General features: G+C 45.6%; 1 protein-coding gene across 2 annotated transcripts in view; it reads left to right on the top strand.

Moving 5' to 3' along the window:
* Window positions 1–16,559, top strand: part of LOC147459081 (cyclin-dependent kinase G-2-like) — a 45,460-nt gene that overhangs the window by 609 nt on the left and 28,292 nt on the right. For both annotated transcript variants that reach the window (XM_086510424.1, XM_086510425.1), the window contains exons 1-3: window positions 1–1,343; window positions 1,825–1,953; window positions 2,032–2,167. The exon at window positions 1–1,343 is cut by the window's left edge. In XM_086510424.1, the coding sequence (XP_086366550.1) occupies window positions 1–1,343; window positions 1,825–1,953; window positions 2,032–2,167 (1,608 nt within the window). The remainder of the gene's footprint in view (window positions 1,344–1,824; window positions 1,954–2,031; window positions 2,168–16,559) is intronic.

The following is a 16,559-nucleotide window of genomic DNA, read 5'->3' as shown; positions in this document are numbered from 1 at the left end:
TCATCGAAGACAGGTGCTTCTGCTAAAGCACAACCTCGATCTTCACCAAATGTGGCCACACCTCCTTTGCCACCTCCATCCTCGAACAAACTTCCTTCCCCGCCTTTGCCACCCCCTCCACCATTACCCTTCGCCATTAAGCGTCAATCTCCGCATCATCGAACTCCTCCTGCAAATGTGACACGGGAAACACCCCCCAAAAGCTCGTCTCGGCCAAGCTTGACACCACCAAGTACCACACACACATCTGTTGCGAGGGCTCTTTCTAGTTCTGCTCCCAAGTCAGGGAGTGCTTCAAGTGGCTCAAAGAAGACGAACATATCACGGGCATCATACATGTCACCTTCACCTTCACCTGAAAACCCCCCATTTTCACCAGCTAATGTAGAGATCAGTGGAGACTCAAGCCAGCGAGAGGCACGTATGAGCAATAACTCAAAAAGAGTCTCTCTTGCTCCAGAATACTCGGATGAGGGTCAACTTTCAGGTAGCCCCACCCAGGAAGAGGATGATGCATACACAGCCCCTGTCCCCCGCAATATTGCAGCATCTCGTTGGGCAGAGGAGAGTACCCCTCCAAGTGAAGGCAAGTTTGCAGGTGGAAAGCCAAGGACTCATCAGTCTACAAGTACAGAAAGTGATGAGGGGGGCCGTTTATCTGCGGATGAGGGACGAGCTCGAGATGTTGCTTCCCCAAGCATGTCGCCAGAGCCTGGGGAATACATCAAAGAGAAACCTGAAACAGTCCAAGAAGCTACTGGTGTCAGTGGTACATTGATAGAGAATGAGGATGATCATTATGAAAAGGATCTGAATGACAGGGAACTTCTGGACCTTGACAAGGATACAGGTGGGGGCAGTGAGGAAGAGCATCCAGAGGTTGATTCTGAGGAGGAAAAACAAGTTCCCGTACAAGTTGCCCCGCCTGTACGTGTTATAAACATGCTGCAAGGCTGTAGAAGTGTGGATGAATTTGAAAGGCTAAACAAAATTGATGAAGGCACCTATGGTGTGGTGTACAGGGCTAGAAATAAAAAGACAGGAGAGATTGTTGCGCTGAAGAAAGTTAAAATGGAGAAGGAAAGGGAGGGGTTTCCAATGACGTCTCTGAGAGAAATAAATGTCTTGCTTTCAATTCATCACCCATCTATTGTGGATGTAAAAGAGGTAGTTGTGGGAAGTAACTTGGACAGCATTTTCATGGTTATGGAGTACATGGAGCATGACTTGAAGGGGCTTATGGAAACAATAAAGCAGCCTTTTAGTCAAAGTGAAGTGAAATGTTTGATGCTTCAGCTTTTTGAAGGAGTCAAGCACTTGCATGACAACTGGGTTTTGCATAGGTTTGCTCTTTTCCATCTTCATGTGCATGATTAGGTTTTTCATAATGTTAGTTCATGCTTGTGAGTTCTCATGATGGTTTTTGCAACTGGAAAAGCTTGTGTGCTCTAATGGGAATACTTTATGGGTTTACAAGAGCATAAGATAAGAAGTGGGGGACAAAGAGTTGAAAGAATTGAACTGTTTGGTTTGTGTAGTGTCTAAACTAGAAAAGGCGTAACCTTTTGCTGTTGGGGAGTGGAAGACCAGTACCAGCAACACAAGTAGAAGGTTGAGTGCCCGTATGTTTATTAATGACAAATGATAAGCTGATAATAATTTTCAAATTATTTACAAAAAGTTTGAGTCGTAACCTTGTTTATGGAGTTGATTTCTTTATATTTAGTGTTCTTTTTTTTTGGGCTGAGCGTAATGTTCTGTTATCACGTTCAAGTTTATCATCGTTATAATGGTCTGCTCTTTGATTTCATTGTTTTTTTACAGGGACTTGAAGACATCAAATTTACTTCTAAATAATAGAGGTGAACTCAAGATTTGTGATTTTGGCCTGGCAAGGCAATATGGGAGCCCACTCAAAACCTACACACACATGGTTGTTACTCTTTGGTACAGGTAAGCTAGTAGACATATTGGTTAAAAGATTTTTGTTTTTGGCATGACAGTAAACTCGTTGCTTGGTTATTATTTCAGGGCTCCCGAACTACTTTTAGGGTGCAAGCAGTATTCAACAGCAGTAGATATGTGGTCGCTGGGGTGCATCATGGCAGAGTTTTTGGCAAAAGAGCCCTTGTTTAACGGGAAGAATGAACTGGATCAATTAGACAAGGTACTTGCATTCAGCTGGGCTGAGAGTATTGCTGGCTCTGTAGTCTTTAGTTCTTGCCTTGCAGAGTTGCCCTGTTTGCAATGTATAGTCTGGGCTTGTCTGTCCTTTTGTTTCTTTCTAAGCCGAGAGTATTAGGTGGTCTTTGAGGGTTTAATTATGTTTACATTTACCACCTGTGGTCGTACGTGGAGGTTATAGGGGCAATCTGGAGCTGAAAACCCACCAGACATATCCCCTTTTTCTGTGAAAATGGCACATAGGCTGAAAACATAGCCATGTCCTCTGTATCAATCTGTGTAAGATCTTGTCTGACTATTCTGCTGATCTCCAAGCAAGTCAATGCAAGCGATGGTGCATCCAAGGAACATTGTAAGGGTGACAATCTGTCCATTGCGCAGCCATGGAGCTGGAACCAGGCAGACATCTGATCCTACGAACATCTAGAGTCTCCTCCTGTAGCTAGCTGACGAGATGAATCGAGGGCCAGTCTAGCATAACGATGACGTGGGAGGTCCTAGCACCTACATTCCATGTACATAAGACACTGATATAGTAAGTGCCTCAACCACAACCGGAGTAGCTCCCAACTCTGTTCTAACAATCTCATGTGGCCTTACACCGCATCATCCGGGAGATCGAAGTAACTAGTGGTCTCTCCATCCATCAGACGTCCCACTAGAACAGGTGCGATGATCGAGGCTGGGTGCCCCCATACAATAAAGTGGATGTCACCAGGGTATTAAACAACCATAGCTTGGTGCATGGCTCTTGAAATTGTACCAATGAGCACATCTGCTCCAAGCGTGCAAGGGTTGCATATCCTCGTTAAGTCTAGAGGCTGTTGCGTCTCTCATAGAGAAAGAGGGTCTTGTAAACACAACTCCCAGGTATAGGTAGCTCTGTGTATACTATACCCTTTCCTGAACATAAGCGAATGCTGGTGCTGATGCTGATGCTGTCACCCATTGTGTTGTGGTGTTAAAAATCATCACCTTGGTCTTATTGAGGTTCACACATAGATCTCTATCATTTGCATATCTTTGAAATGCATCCAACTGTTTTTGTAGCCCCTCTCATGAGTCAGCGATGAGAACAAGATCATCCGCATAAAGCAGCAAGGGTATCCGGATGCTTGAGAATTGTGCACCTCTATCTCCCTCTCTATCAATATAGTTTGAAACCTCATCAATTTTGATCCTGTTTCACAACCGATGATGGGAGTGAACAGTTTCGGATAGGCCCTTTGGTGTACACACTCTACTTGTGATTGTCTCCTAGAATACCCTATGTGATCTTACTGGGAACACCCAAATTGTCACGTGCACATCTAACCCTACGTGCATGTGGATAAGCTATCTCAGGTCTAGGGTTTAGGTCAGCTTAGGAAGTGTTTTTGCATCGTTGTGAGCCTGTGGGCGGGCAGTGCATGTCCGGGCACTTAAGAGTTGTTGCATATCCTTTGGTTGCTTACAACATGATCATCAGCATGACATTCAATACCATCATGAGTACCATCATCAACATTTTACAATGCATATAATACATTTTTCCAATTTACTCATTTTTCACTTATTATTTAATAAGTGACTTTGTTGGAAAAGTGAGTAGGGCAAATTTGCTGATTCACTATATAAGAAACCTAGTGCTGCACTTTCTGGGAGAAGAGGCAGAAGAAGTTCCAGCAACTTGCAGTGCACCTTCTGAGCAAGACCGGCAAGAGGTCTAGCGTTTCCAGCCAACAGAAACTGACAGCGTTTTCAGCAGCAGATACAGCATAGCGTTTTTCATCAGTAGCAGATTCCACCTGCCATTTTTCAATTGCAGACCTAGCCTAGCGTTTTGCAATTTCCGGCGTCAGATCAGCCCAAGTACATCAATGTTTTCAGTTTTCAGCACTTAGCCACAGCAGATTTAGCCCCTAGCCTTGGAGATCTGACCTATCCGTAGCAGATCCTCGTCGTACCGTCGAGTCAGCCAGCGTTTTCAGACTCAGCCCGCTGTCCACAGATTTCAGCATCTACGTTTTCAGCGCATTGGCGTCACGTCATCGTCCTCGCCGACACAGTGTCAAAGATCAGCAGAAAGTCAGCGTTTTGCAGATTTCAGCGGTTCAGCCCTAGCGTTTTCAGATTTCAGCCCGCCCTCGTCGTCGTCATCATTGTCGTCGACATTGTGCAATCAATAGCATAGACCTCTCTCGCCATAGAGAGGAGGGCACTTGGAGGAGGGTTTGAGAACCGTCTGGTGTCGTATTCTTCTCTCTCTCTCTCTCTCAGCACCTTCATTCATAGTAGCATTCACTTTGTTTGTGATCATTGCACGCTCTCACTAAAGGAACGGAAGGCTCTCCTTTCCGTAAGTAAAAGGAACCCTTGAGCATAGTTCGGAGCACTCATCTTGAGCAAAGTCAACATTCACTTCCGCTGCACCTTACATTGGTATCAAAGCTTTGGCAGTGTTCTGCATCACTCAAGGAAAGAACCACATAAAATTTTGCTCGTTGCGGTCGCACGTAACCCAAGTCCAGTTGGGTGTGTCGATTCCTAATCTTGTTTTTGAAGAGTGACAGGTAACTCAAGAAAGAAGGGCTTGTCCAGCCTCCCCTTGTTCCTCTTTTCACTCATTGAGAGCGGACTGTGCACTTAGCGGTCGGCCAATCGACGTGAGGTGGGAAAAAGCAACTTTGGTGTGAGGGCAAGGCTGCCAAGGGGTGCGCCCGTATGGAAGAGTCGAGCTCGGGTAAGAGAAATGCCTTCTCTAACACCGATTGCAAGCTAAAGAACTCAAGAACCTCAAGAACTCGAGAATCTCAAGAACCCAAGAACCCAAGAACCCAAGTTCCTCGCGAACTTAAGTACCCAAGATCTCAGTGTATGGTCATAACCCGAAGCGGAATGGATACTTTGCGTGAAGGTGATGAGCATGGAGGTGGTGATGAAGAATTTTCCCCACCAGGAGGTCTCCCCCATCCCCATCTACACCACGTGTTGTACCAAATCCTATGGAGGCTTTGGTCAAGTCGATGATGGACATGATGCTACAACAAGAGGCGCAACGCGCCGCCTTGGATGGCGACCGCGAAGAAAGAAAGACAGCCTTGGAGCGTGAGCGTGAGCAAGTGCGCTTGGTGGCCGAAGAAAGAACGACAGCCTTGGAGCGTGAGCGTGAGCAAGCGCGCTTGGCGGCCGAAGAAAGAAGGGTAGCCTTGGAGCGTGAGCGTGAGCAAGCGTGCTTTGTGGCGAAAGAAAGAAATGCAGCTATTGAGCTTGAGTGTGAGCAAGCACACAACCCAACGCATAGCGGCTGAAGACAGACGAGCGGCCTTGGAATTAGAACGTGAGGCGTAGAGAGATCGATGCATGCAAGAGTTGGTTCTATAGGTACTCGCCTCGAAGTCCGAGCCACTCAAGGACAACGGCGAATCATCAAGTAGCAAAAGTCGAGAAGTGGATTCCAACAACCCCGTCATTGAGAAGTTGATGTTCAGTAAGTATGACGGTAAGATGGATGCTACTGTTATTCATTCTTGGTTGCATCAGTTTAATGCTTACTTTGCGACAACTAAGAAAACAGGAAATAGCAAAGTTTTGCCGGTAGCCATGTATCTTGTCAGTGATGCCATTAATTGGTATCACGCATGGCAAGAGGCACAATTGACCGCGCACCTAGAGGAAGCCGAAGAAGGCGTGTCCCTTTCCTTCAATTGGGCTAACTTCCAGCTCAAGGCGCGGTTTATGCCACCTCAGTATTTAGCGCGGTTGAAAGAATATTGACGCAATCTCAAGCAAAATGGTATCCAGTCGTGTCTTTTTCTAACCGTGTTTTGCAGCTCGGCACCCAATTACGCAAATCGGATGATGAGCGCAAAGAGGCATTCCTTTTTGGGTTGGACGAGTATATCAAGTTTGATGTAGAAGTCTTTGACCCCGTGGATCTCAACAAGGCGGTAGCAGTTGCTCTCAATGAAGCACAACAAAGGAAAGCCTAAGGAGAACAAGTCTTCTCACAGTACCTCTCAGACTCCTCAGAACCCACAAAACGGTAATAACGGTAAGAACAGTAACTCTTCTAGCCAATCTTCCTTTAATCCTTCGAAAAAGAACTCTCAAAATGAATTCAAGGGTAAAGCTAACACATCTGCTAAACCTAAGCTCTCCCCATATGAAAAAGTTGCACAAGGAATTATAGGAGGATACATAACGTCAGAAGACCAAGTCATTTATGTTAAGGAAAGTAGTTGTTATCAATGTTACACTAAGTGTCACATAAGACAACATTGTCCTAAGAACGCACCTAAAGAACCCATAGAATTCACATCTTCTATTAATGCAATCAGAGAGCACACTAATGTATCCCAAGTTTCTCACGATCATGCCGATGCATCTCTCATGCATTGTTATGGTTATGTCAATGGTCAACGCATTGTGGTCTTCTTTGATTCTTGTAGTATGCATGATGTGATTAACGACTCTCTCGTAAAGAGCGCACGTGAAGAAGCTTGACCCATTGATCCCATTGCGGCCTCTGGGTTTGCTCCTGGCATGCACTCTTCGTTTACGCATGAATGTCGTGATGTGACCGTGTCCATTCAAAATGTCCATTTTCATCGAAAGTTTGTGATTTCTCCTCTCTCAGGATACGATTTGATTTTTGGCATTAAGTGGTTTAAAGGTCATAATCCACAAGTTTGTTGGAAAGAAAACACTCTCAGTATTACAGTTGAAGGAGCACCTCTCGTGGTTCTTCAATGTGACACAAAGATTTCATCTATGTCACTAATCTCTCACTCTCATGTTTTGGACGAGGATAAAACACGTAGTCTCATTCTAGAGAAGCATGATTTGTTGCATGACAAAGAACAAGAAAAGACCCATGAAACGGAACACGAAAAAGAACAAGAAAAGGAGACTCTCTCAGTCATTCCTTTTCCGCAGCACGACACGCATTTTTTGCATGATAAAGATGTGATTGTTCACAAGGATGATGGTTTGCATGATGATTTTTCTAGTGAAGCTAACCTCATTACAGATAGGATCTATCACGAAGAACCGATCTTGGCTCTCGAGTCGAGGTCCAAAGAACCCACTCAGGAAGTATTGTGTGTTCGCATGATTAGTCAGCACACATTGTTCGAGTGTTTCATTCGTGACGGTTTCTTGTCTTTTCGTCACCGTCTTTACGTGCTCCCTTTTCACAGACATGCCGTATTGTACGATGCACATGATTCGCTCACGGATGATCCTCTGGTTGCACATAGCATGATCATAAGCATTCCCATCAGAATCCATCAGAATCCTTCAGGGGAATTTTCCAGTGCATTTAGCCTATTTTCCCTATTGTTGATACATTTCACTTATTATTTTTAAGTGACTTTTGTTGGAAAGTAGGTAGGGCAAATTGAGTAAGTTTGTATATAAGCAAACCTAGACTAGCACTAATTGGCAGAAGAGGCAGCAGGAGCACCATTGCTCAACAGGCAACTTCTCAGCAAGAACCCTTGGTGGCGTTTTCTCCTCCAAGCAAAGAAACCCTAGCCCTAGCGTTTTCATCAGCAAGCGCTATCGCCATACAGCTTCAGCCCTTGGCGTTTTCAGCAACCTCCCATCGCCATAGTCTCTCCCCTTGCTAGCGTTTTTCATCAAGGCTCCACCGCAAGACAACCTCAGTCCCTAGCGTTTTCTAGAACCCAAATCGCCCCCCATTCCCATGGCGTTTTTCAGCAGATAAGCACCAGCAGGTTTTCAGCCTTTGACCCCCCTAAAGACCAGCAGATTTCAGCCGCAAAGACCAGCCCATATCAGCGTTTTTGGTGCCAGACAATCTCAGCCATCAACGTTTTTGGGACAGCAGCAAATCAGCCTCAGATTTCAGCCAGTAGCGTTTTTGGACAGCAGTACAAAGGCGTTAGTTTTCAGCCCTTAGATCGGTCTCGCCATCCCCGTCATCGTCATTGATCTAGCCTAGACTTGCATCAGTCACATGCATCCACTTTGTACCAGTTGGTGCAATCAATAGTAGACCACTCCCGCCGACGAGAGTGGGGCCTTCGGAGGAGGGTTTTACAACGTCTCTGATGTCGTATTCTCTTCTCTCTCTATCTCTCAGTCTCATACACTTGCACGCATAGTGTCGCTCTCCCTTCCATAAGAACAAAAGGAACCTTGAGCACAGTTCGGAGCACTCATCTTGAGCAAAGTTCAAACATTCATTCCGCTGCACCTTACACATACTTTACCATATAACCATACAATGACAAGCTTGGGCCCTAAATATATAGGGAGAGGGGGGTGCCTGAAACCGGCCTGTTCAATCCAAAAAGGGCGGTAGACTTTACTTTAAACCTTGATTTAGCTTTCACCCATTATTAGTCGTCTATTTTACCTGTACTTTCAAGACACAACAAAGGGGAGAGGGATACAGGCTGCTAGATTGCACCTGTATGAGTAGACGGACACCAGATTGGCCCCTAACTTAGGCGCCCCTTTCGGTATTTCTTTATTGTTCAAAAGAGGGAATAAACGCTGTGGTTCCCTACAAGCTGCCCCGCACAAACTCGGCTGAATTTCCACTGTTCCAGCCTGATTTCGGCAGCATAACTGTACTAGAACCCTTCACGGTCAGTATTCCCACGCATTGACCGACTTTCCCGACGCATACGGGCACTTTGCAAAACCTGGCGAGAATCTGCAGCACGCTGAATTCTCTGTTTTCAGCCCTGAAAATGCTCCAGATCGCCTGTACAGCGGTCCCCTTGCGTCCCCGAACCTCCTGGGGGTATTAGGGTCCGTTTAGGGCCAAAACCCTAAACCTGCAAAAATACACAGCAGGCTGTAATTCACTGTTTCGGGCTCCGTTTCGCGTGCCGGTCGCATCACTAGCAAGTCCTCGAGCTCCCGCACCTGTAGGGCTACTTGCCCTTTGAATCGGATGAGATTTCTGGCGTGAAACCTCTCCGAATTCACCTGTACCTGCGGGGGGATTAGCCGCTAGCTAATCCAGTACCTGTGCAAGAGGCTCTTGCCTCGGCAATCGCGCATGAACCCACACAACTGTACATTGGTCAAATGAAAAGCCCACTAGAGGGGCATAACATACTGCCAAAGGGGAGAGAGAGGGCAGTGCGTAGCGTGCAGGGCATCACTCCTGGCACCGCACTGTGCATAAGAGGGAAAGCAAGCACTCCATAGCTCTTAACCTGTGACAGAGACTTGCAAAATGAGCCTCCCAACTATAAATCACGTTTTTGCCTTCTCTATAAGTAGCAAACTGGCCTCAGAGTGCCAAGTGTCACTCATTTGTGCATTTTCCCGCTTTAGACCCTCGGGTCTAAAAATATCTCACCTGCAGCCTCTGTTGACTTGGCCACAGAGTAACAAAATGATCCCCATGTCAAACTGCACGTAATGACGCGAAGACATTTTCAGGTCCCAAAATAGCAGTTCCCTAAATTTTAGGAGATGCTGCCATTGTATCTTTCTAGGTCATCCGACCCTCTTTGTACACTGCGGCCACATCCAGAACTGAAATGTAGCCTCTGTAGCAAAGGATTCCACTTTGGCTAGTCAATGACCCCACTTGGCTAACCATAGTCCTTGTCCAACCTTAGTGCTCTCTTGCCCTCAGGCCTGGACTCCCTCTGTACAGTTCCACACTAGCTATGCAATGCAGGGCAGTTAGATTTCCCGAGGGGTGTTTCCAAAAAGTGAAAGTAAATAGATAATAAGAAAGAAATCAACAAAAAGGATAGATAGTAGTCACACGCTGGTGACATACCCCCCTCTTGAAATCTCAAACGTCCTCGTTTGCATCTATGTCGTCCATGCTTACTGTCAACACTGATGTATTCAACACCTGTCGACACATATACGACACATACATGCTCATTGTCAACCCTGGTGTATTCAACACCTCGTCGACTCATGTATTGCCTGCGTGTGAACCCTGTCCCAATGACATAGTGGTAGCTTCGCACTCTGCCATTGCTTTGAGTCACTAACTTTCCAATGACAAAATGGTAGCTGCACATTTTGCCACTGTCTTATAGTACACGTTGGATCCCGTAACACTTTCGAGCATACCCAAACCGACAGTTTAAGAATGCAGTTACACATGTACTCCTGAATAGAAGCAACCATTGTATCCTTGACAAACTGACAAGAAATACTCACTTCTATAGCACTAACCAAACTTTTGGACATTCCATAAGAGCAATTGCCAAACTGACAATCTGTACAGCTCTAACATTCATGTAACAGGTATTTCATTTGAGCTCACTCTAAATACCATGTACATCATTTGTTTCAGAAGCCATTGTCACACTGACAATCCATTTAGCTTTGAAACTCAAGGGGTCAAGGTAGGTTGCAAATCGAAGGCTTCCAGGTAGAGTGATAACACAGTTGGTGACTCTGCAAGTTCACCTTCTTCCATCCACTTAGCATCCATTGTTGGATAGTTTCTGAACTTTACCAAGTAACGCCTCGCAACCTTGCCTTTCACTTTCCTTTCTTTGTGTGCCAAAATCTGTTCAGGGAGCAAGATCTCGTCAAGTTCCTCGACTTCCGGCTGATGTTCAGCTGGTATATCTTCTGGCACATCACCCACATAGGGTCTGAGAAGACTCACATGAAACGCATTGTGAATCTTCCAACTGTCAGGCAATTTCAGCCTATATGCAACATCACTGATTATGTCGCACACTTGAAAAGGCCCATAGTAACGCATGCTGAGCTTTGGAAACAGTCTTTCCTTGCCCTTCATCTTCTTTAACCTTGCCTTTTCAAACCGTAGAAGCACCCAATCACCAAGTGAATATACCACTTCACGACGGTGACGATCAGCTGCTTTCTTTTGCTTTGCCTGAGTCCTTTCTAAGGCCACTTTGACCTTCTTGTACATTTCATCCATGTCCTGAACATACTTATCTGCTTCAAATATCTTGTCCTTTGTATGCAGTATGGGAGGAACTTTCTTGCCACCTTCAACTATCTCAAAAGGTGCCTTGCCAGTTGATGAATGCACTGTATTATTGTATGCATACTCCACCAATGGCAAATACTGCTCCCACTTTCCTTTATGCTCTGACACATAGCACTTCAGCAGATCTAGGACAGTAGAATTTGCCTCTTCTGACTGTCCATCTGTTTGAGGATGAAATGACGAAGAGAATTTGAGTGTGGTACCCATATTCTCAAACAAGCCTCTCCAGAACAAACTTGTCATGCGTGGATCACGGTCGCTAACAATCGACTGTGGCATACCATGATACTTGAAAATATTGCTCATAAACAAGCGTGCCATCTGATCTGGCTTTATCTTCTTCCTGACAGGAATAAAATGAGCCTGTTTGCTGAATCTGCAAATAATGGTCCAAATACCATCATTTCCTGTCTGCGTTCTTGGAAGATCAAAGATAAAATCCATAGCAATACTTTCCCATGGTTTATCTAGAATAGGTAGTGGTTGCAATAGCCCTGGTGCCTTTTGCCTGTCAAACTTGACCTTTTGGCATATTAGGCATTCTCGCACAAAGGCATCCACATCCCTTCTCAATGTAGGCCAATAGAAGAATGTCTCAACCGCTTTAACTGTAGCATCAATACCACGATGCCCTGCATACGGTGGGACATGACTCTCTTCCATAACTTTGCGTCGCAATGGCTTTGTGACACACAATCTTCCATGCATCATCATAAACCCATCTTTGAGAAGATAGTGTTCATGACGTTGTCCATCCATTAGTTGCTCGAAGACCCTTGCAAAATCTTCATCATTTGCATACTGTTCTCTCATATCATCAAGTTCATGATGATAAGGAATCGACACAGCTGAAATTTGTGGCTTCCTTGACAAGGCATCAGCCACAACGTTCTTCTTGCCTTCCACATGCACAATCTGAAAATGGAACATGGACAAGATATTTGCCCATCGCATATGCTTCTCAGATAACTTTGTCTGTGTCAAGAAGTATCGCAAGGTCTGATGGTCCGTTTGGACAACAAAGTCTGCACCTAGCAGGTAGTGTTTCCAACTTAAGAGCGCATGAATCACAGCCAGTAACTCTTTCTCATAGACCTGCATGGTCATCTCTGGCCCTTGCAAAATTCTGCTCTCATAGGCTACTACCCTGCCATCTTGCATTAGCACTGCACCAATGCTACTACCGCAGGCATCACAGTGGACCACAAATGACTTCCTAAGATCTGGCAAGACAATGACTGGATCTGAAGTCATCTTTTCCTTTAAGAGATTAAAAGCTGAAATCTCTTTTTGTGTCCATCTAAAGGTGACTGCCTTCTTTTGAAGAGCATGTAAAGGTGAAGCAATCTCAGCGAAATTTCGGATAAACCTTCTGTAATAGGAGCATAGTCCCAAGAAGCTTCGGACATCATGCACCGTCTTCAAATTTGGCCATGACTTGATCGCTTCAACTTTTGCAGGATCCATTCTGACACCGTCCTTTGAGACAATGTGTCCCAGAAAGTGAATCTCTTCCAGAAAAAACTCACTTTTCTTTGCATTGATGAGCAACCTATGACTGCGTAGCTCTTTGAACACAATGGCCAAGTGATGCCTATGCTCCTCTTCATTCTTTGAGTAGACTATCATGTCATCAAAGAATGTACCAACAAACTGCTGGTGTGGACGGAAAATTCTGTCCATCATCCTATTAAACGTAGCAGGAGCATTTGTGAGACCAAAGGGCATCACTAAAAATTCGTAAAGGCCAAACGTCGTTCTAAAAGCAGTCTTGTGCACATCCTCTGATCTAATGCGGATCTGATGATACCCACTCTTTAGATCTATCCTGCTAAACATAGCTGCTCCTTCTAATTTGTCCATAATATCATCAATTCTAGGTATAGGGAACCTATTCTTGATGGTATTCTTGTTCAGTGCACGGTAGTCGATGCACATACGCCATGAGCCATCTTTTTTCTGCACCAACAATACTGGAGAACAGAATGGAGATGAACTGGGCTGAATCAGCCCTTTTTCTAACAGCTCCTGTACTTGGCCCATTATCTCTTTCTGCTGAGCCGCACTAACCCTGTACGGAGGCTTGTTTGGTGGGCTACTGCCTGGCACCAAATCTATCGCATGGTCCTCGGGTCTCTCTGGCGGTAATTGAGACGGTAATGAATCGGAAAAACAGTCACTATACTGTTGTAAAAACATTGACCTTTCTTTATCTAGCACAGATAAATTTGATTCATCACAATCTGACACTTCACGTGCAAAAACCAAGTACGCAGAAAGATGCTTTTTCATTACAGAAGTAATAACAGAAGCTGATACAGTAGGAATAGACTCCCCTTTAAGCTTTACATCCAGAATGTGAGTCTTTCCCCTGCTCTGTACAGTGATCTTTTTGTTGTAGGCATCCATGATTCCCTGTACACGAAATAACCAAGGAATACCTAACAACACATCACATCCGTCCAGTGGCATGATGTAAAATTCTTCAGCATCTACATAGGACTGGATATGTAGACGCAACTTTCCAATGATGGGTGTCACAGCCTCTGTATGGCCAGGACATGCCAAACCTGCCTCTGCTGTATACCCCATCTCTTCAGGTCTGATTCCCAACTTTGAAGCCAATTCTGGGGAAATGAAGTTGGCTTTGGCACCTGGATCAAAGAAGATAAGCACTGTTTGATCCCTAACCTTTCCCCATGCTCTGCAAAGCTCACTTGCATCTGAATTTGGCTTGTCGCCCACCATATCTGGCACTAGACCAGCCATGGGCTTCTTTCCTTTCTTGTCTTCCTTGTCTTCAGAATCAGCTGGCCTTTTCTTTGTAGGACAGTTGTAAGCAATGTGGCCAGGCTGCTCACATATAAAGCATTTGTTCTCTGTCCTCAGGACCTTCTTTTGCTCTTCTGACTTGCGAGGAAAACGTCTTTTCCATTTCTTTGCTGGTCCTTTTTCTGATTCAGCCGTAGCTTTGTCTTTCCCTGCGTTGGCTGACTCCTGAGTCCCTTTAGGAGCCTCATTGGGAACGTGCTTCTTGGCTGAATTTTTCTTGCCTGATCCTGCCTTGACGCCAGTGTTAAATTCACAATCTTCTCCCTTGAGCAAACCATTGCCAGTGTTTGCTACCTCGATGAGCTGCGTCAAAGTAGTGACTTTTGTCTTCGTGCAGTATTTTCTCAATCCTTTGGGTAGGCCACAACAGTATTTTTCAATCTGTTCTGTCAATGGCACAAACCTATAGGAAGTTACTGGAAGTAGAGCTTTCCAAAACTTCCGATTGTAATCATCCAGATTTCTGCAAGTGGCAGCATTAAGCTGGTGCCATTCTGTCATGACATCTGCTTCGAAATCATCAGATAACCATGCTGCTGCAAAAATCTGCTTGAAGTAAATCCATGTGGACGGAGCTTGCCCTTGAAGCAATAAAGTTGTCCACCATTGTCCCGCATTCCCTGTCAAGAAAGTGGCTGCCTTGCGGACCTTTGAAGCCTCTGTAAAGTTTCCCTCTGCATAGGCCTTGTCAAACTACTGGAGGAATGAGAGAGCCTTCTTCCTGTCATCAAACCCTGTAAAGGTCGTGAATGACACACCTTTGCCACCTTCTTTGTACGGAGTTGGCCTCTCCAACGGCGTTAAATTGTCATATGGAAGTGACTGAAACATGGGAACACTATTAGGGTTCATCTGTGTTCCTTGGCCGCTATTAACTTGACCTGGAAATGCCATATTTGGCTGCTGATTTGTAATTCCAGCCATACCAAAACTTGCTTGTGGCATCCCAAATTGTCCCTGAGTGCTTTGAAACCCTGGTTGCATACCCATGACACTGTACATGGGGTTAGGCATCATCGTTTGAGCACCCGCAAACACTGTTCCTGGCGTATAAAACTGATTTCCAGGTGCATGACCAGCCATGCTCTGGAATACGGATCCACCTCCAAAATAGCCAGGGTGTACTGAAGGTGGTGGGAAGACCTGTTGCATAGCCTGTAGGTTGCTTCCCTGCCCATTAGAGCCAGCTATAGGCTGTTGAAAGGTGGCGGACTGAACTGGTACAGCTTGAAAAACTGGCATCTCAGCCACCTGTTCTTGCACCTTAGGCATAGGTTGTGGAGACTGCATGTTCTCCGTCAAGTGTACAGGTGTTTCCATTGAATGTGCGGTATGAATCACCTGTGCTCGAGCCTTAACAGGCTTTTGAATATGATCCAGTGACCCAACTTGCTGAGACGGAACAGGAGGTTGCAGAAAGGCTAAAAACCTTGGGTTCTGCATTACTTGTGTGAACATAGCCACAGCAGTAGCCAACTGGGTCCTGAATATATCATCATCAGTCTGTGGTGGTCTTGAGGACTCACCCACTTCATGTGTCTGTTGACCCTGTGAAGAGGAAACCTCTTCAGTCACATCATCTGGTCTGTCAACCATAATTGCAATTCCCTGTGTCTGGTCTATGATCCCCTGTGTCTTCAAGCCCAAAACTGACCAAGGCTCACTTCTATGGGAAAAAGTGATTTAATCCCGTCGATGGAACCATGAAACCGGCCTGTTCAATCCAAAAAGGGCGGTAGACTTTACTTTAAACCTTGATTTAGCTTTCACCCATTATTAGTCGTCTATTTTACCTGTACTTTCAAGACACAACAAAGGGGAGAGGGATACAGGCTGCTAGATTGCACCTGTATGAGTAGACGGACACCAGATTGGCCCCTAACTTAGGCGCCCCTTTCGGTATTTCTTTATTGTTCAAAAGAGGGAATAAACGCTGTGGTTCCCTACAAGCTGCCCCGCACAAACTCGGCTGAATTTCCACTGTTCCAGCCTGATTTCGGCAGCATAACTGTACTAGAACCCTTCACGGTCAGTATTCCCACGCATTGACCGACTTTCCCGACGCATACGGGCACTTTGCAAAACCTGGCGAGAATCTGCAGCACGCTGAATTCTCTGTTTTCAGCCCTGAAAATGCTCCAGATCGCCTGTACAGCGGTCCCCTTGCGTCCCCGAACCTCCTGGGGGTATTAGGGTCCGTTTAGGGCCAAAACCCTAAACCTGCAAAAATACACAGCAGGCTGTAATTCACTGTTTCGGGCTCCGTTTCGCGTGCCGGTCGCATCACTAGCAAGTCCTCGAGCTCCCGCACCTGTAGGGCTACTTGCCCTTTGAATCGGATGAGATTTCTGGCGTGAAACCTCTCCGAATTCACCTGTACCTGCGGGGGGATTAGCCGCTAGCTAATCCAGTACCTGTGCAAGAGGCTCTTGCCTCGGCAATCGCGCATGAACCCACACAACTGTACATTGGTCAAATGAAAAGCCCACTAGAGGGGCATAACATACTGCCAAAGGGGAGAGAGAGGGCAGTGCGTAGCGTGCAGGGCATCACTCCTGGCACCGCACTGTGCATAAGAGGG

The sequence above is a fragment of the Adiantum capillus-veneris genome, chromosome 4 (assembly GCF_014529385.1).
Source record: "Adiantum capillus-veneris isolate H3 chromosome 4, ASM1452938v2, whole genome shotgun sequence".
In the NCBI taxonomy this organism is placed as follows: Eukaryota; Viridiplantae; Streptophyta; class Polypodiopsida; order Polypodiales; family Pteridaceae; genus Adiantum; species Adiantum capillus-veneris.
Note: the sequence above shows the minus strand (reverse complement) of the source record. Positions and strands in the feature narration are given on the sequence as shown.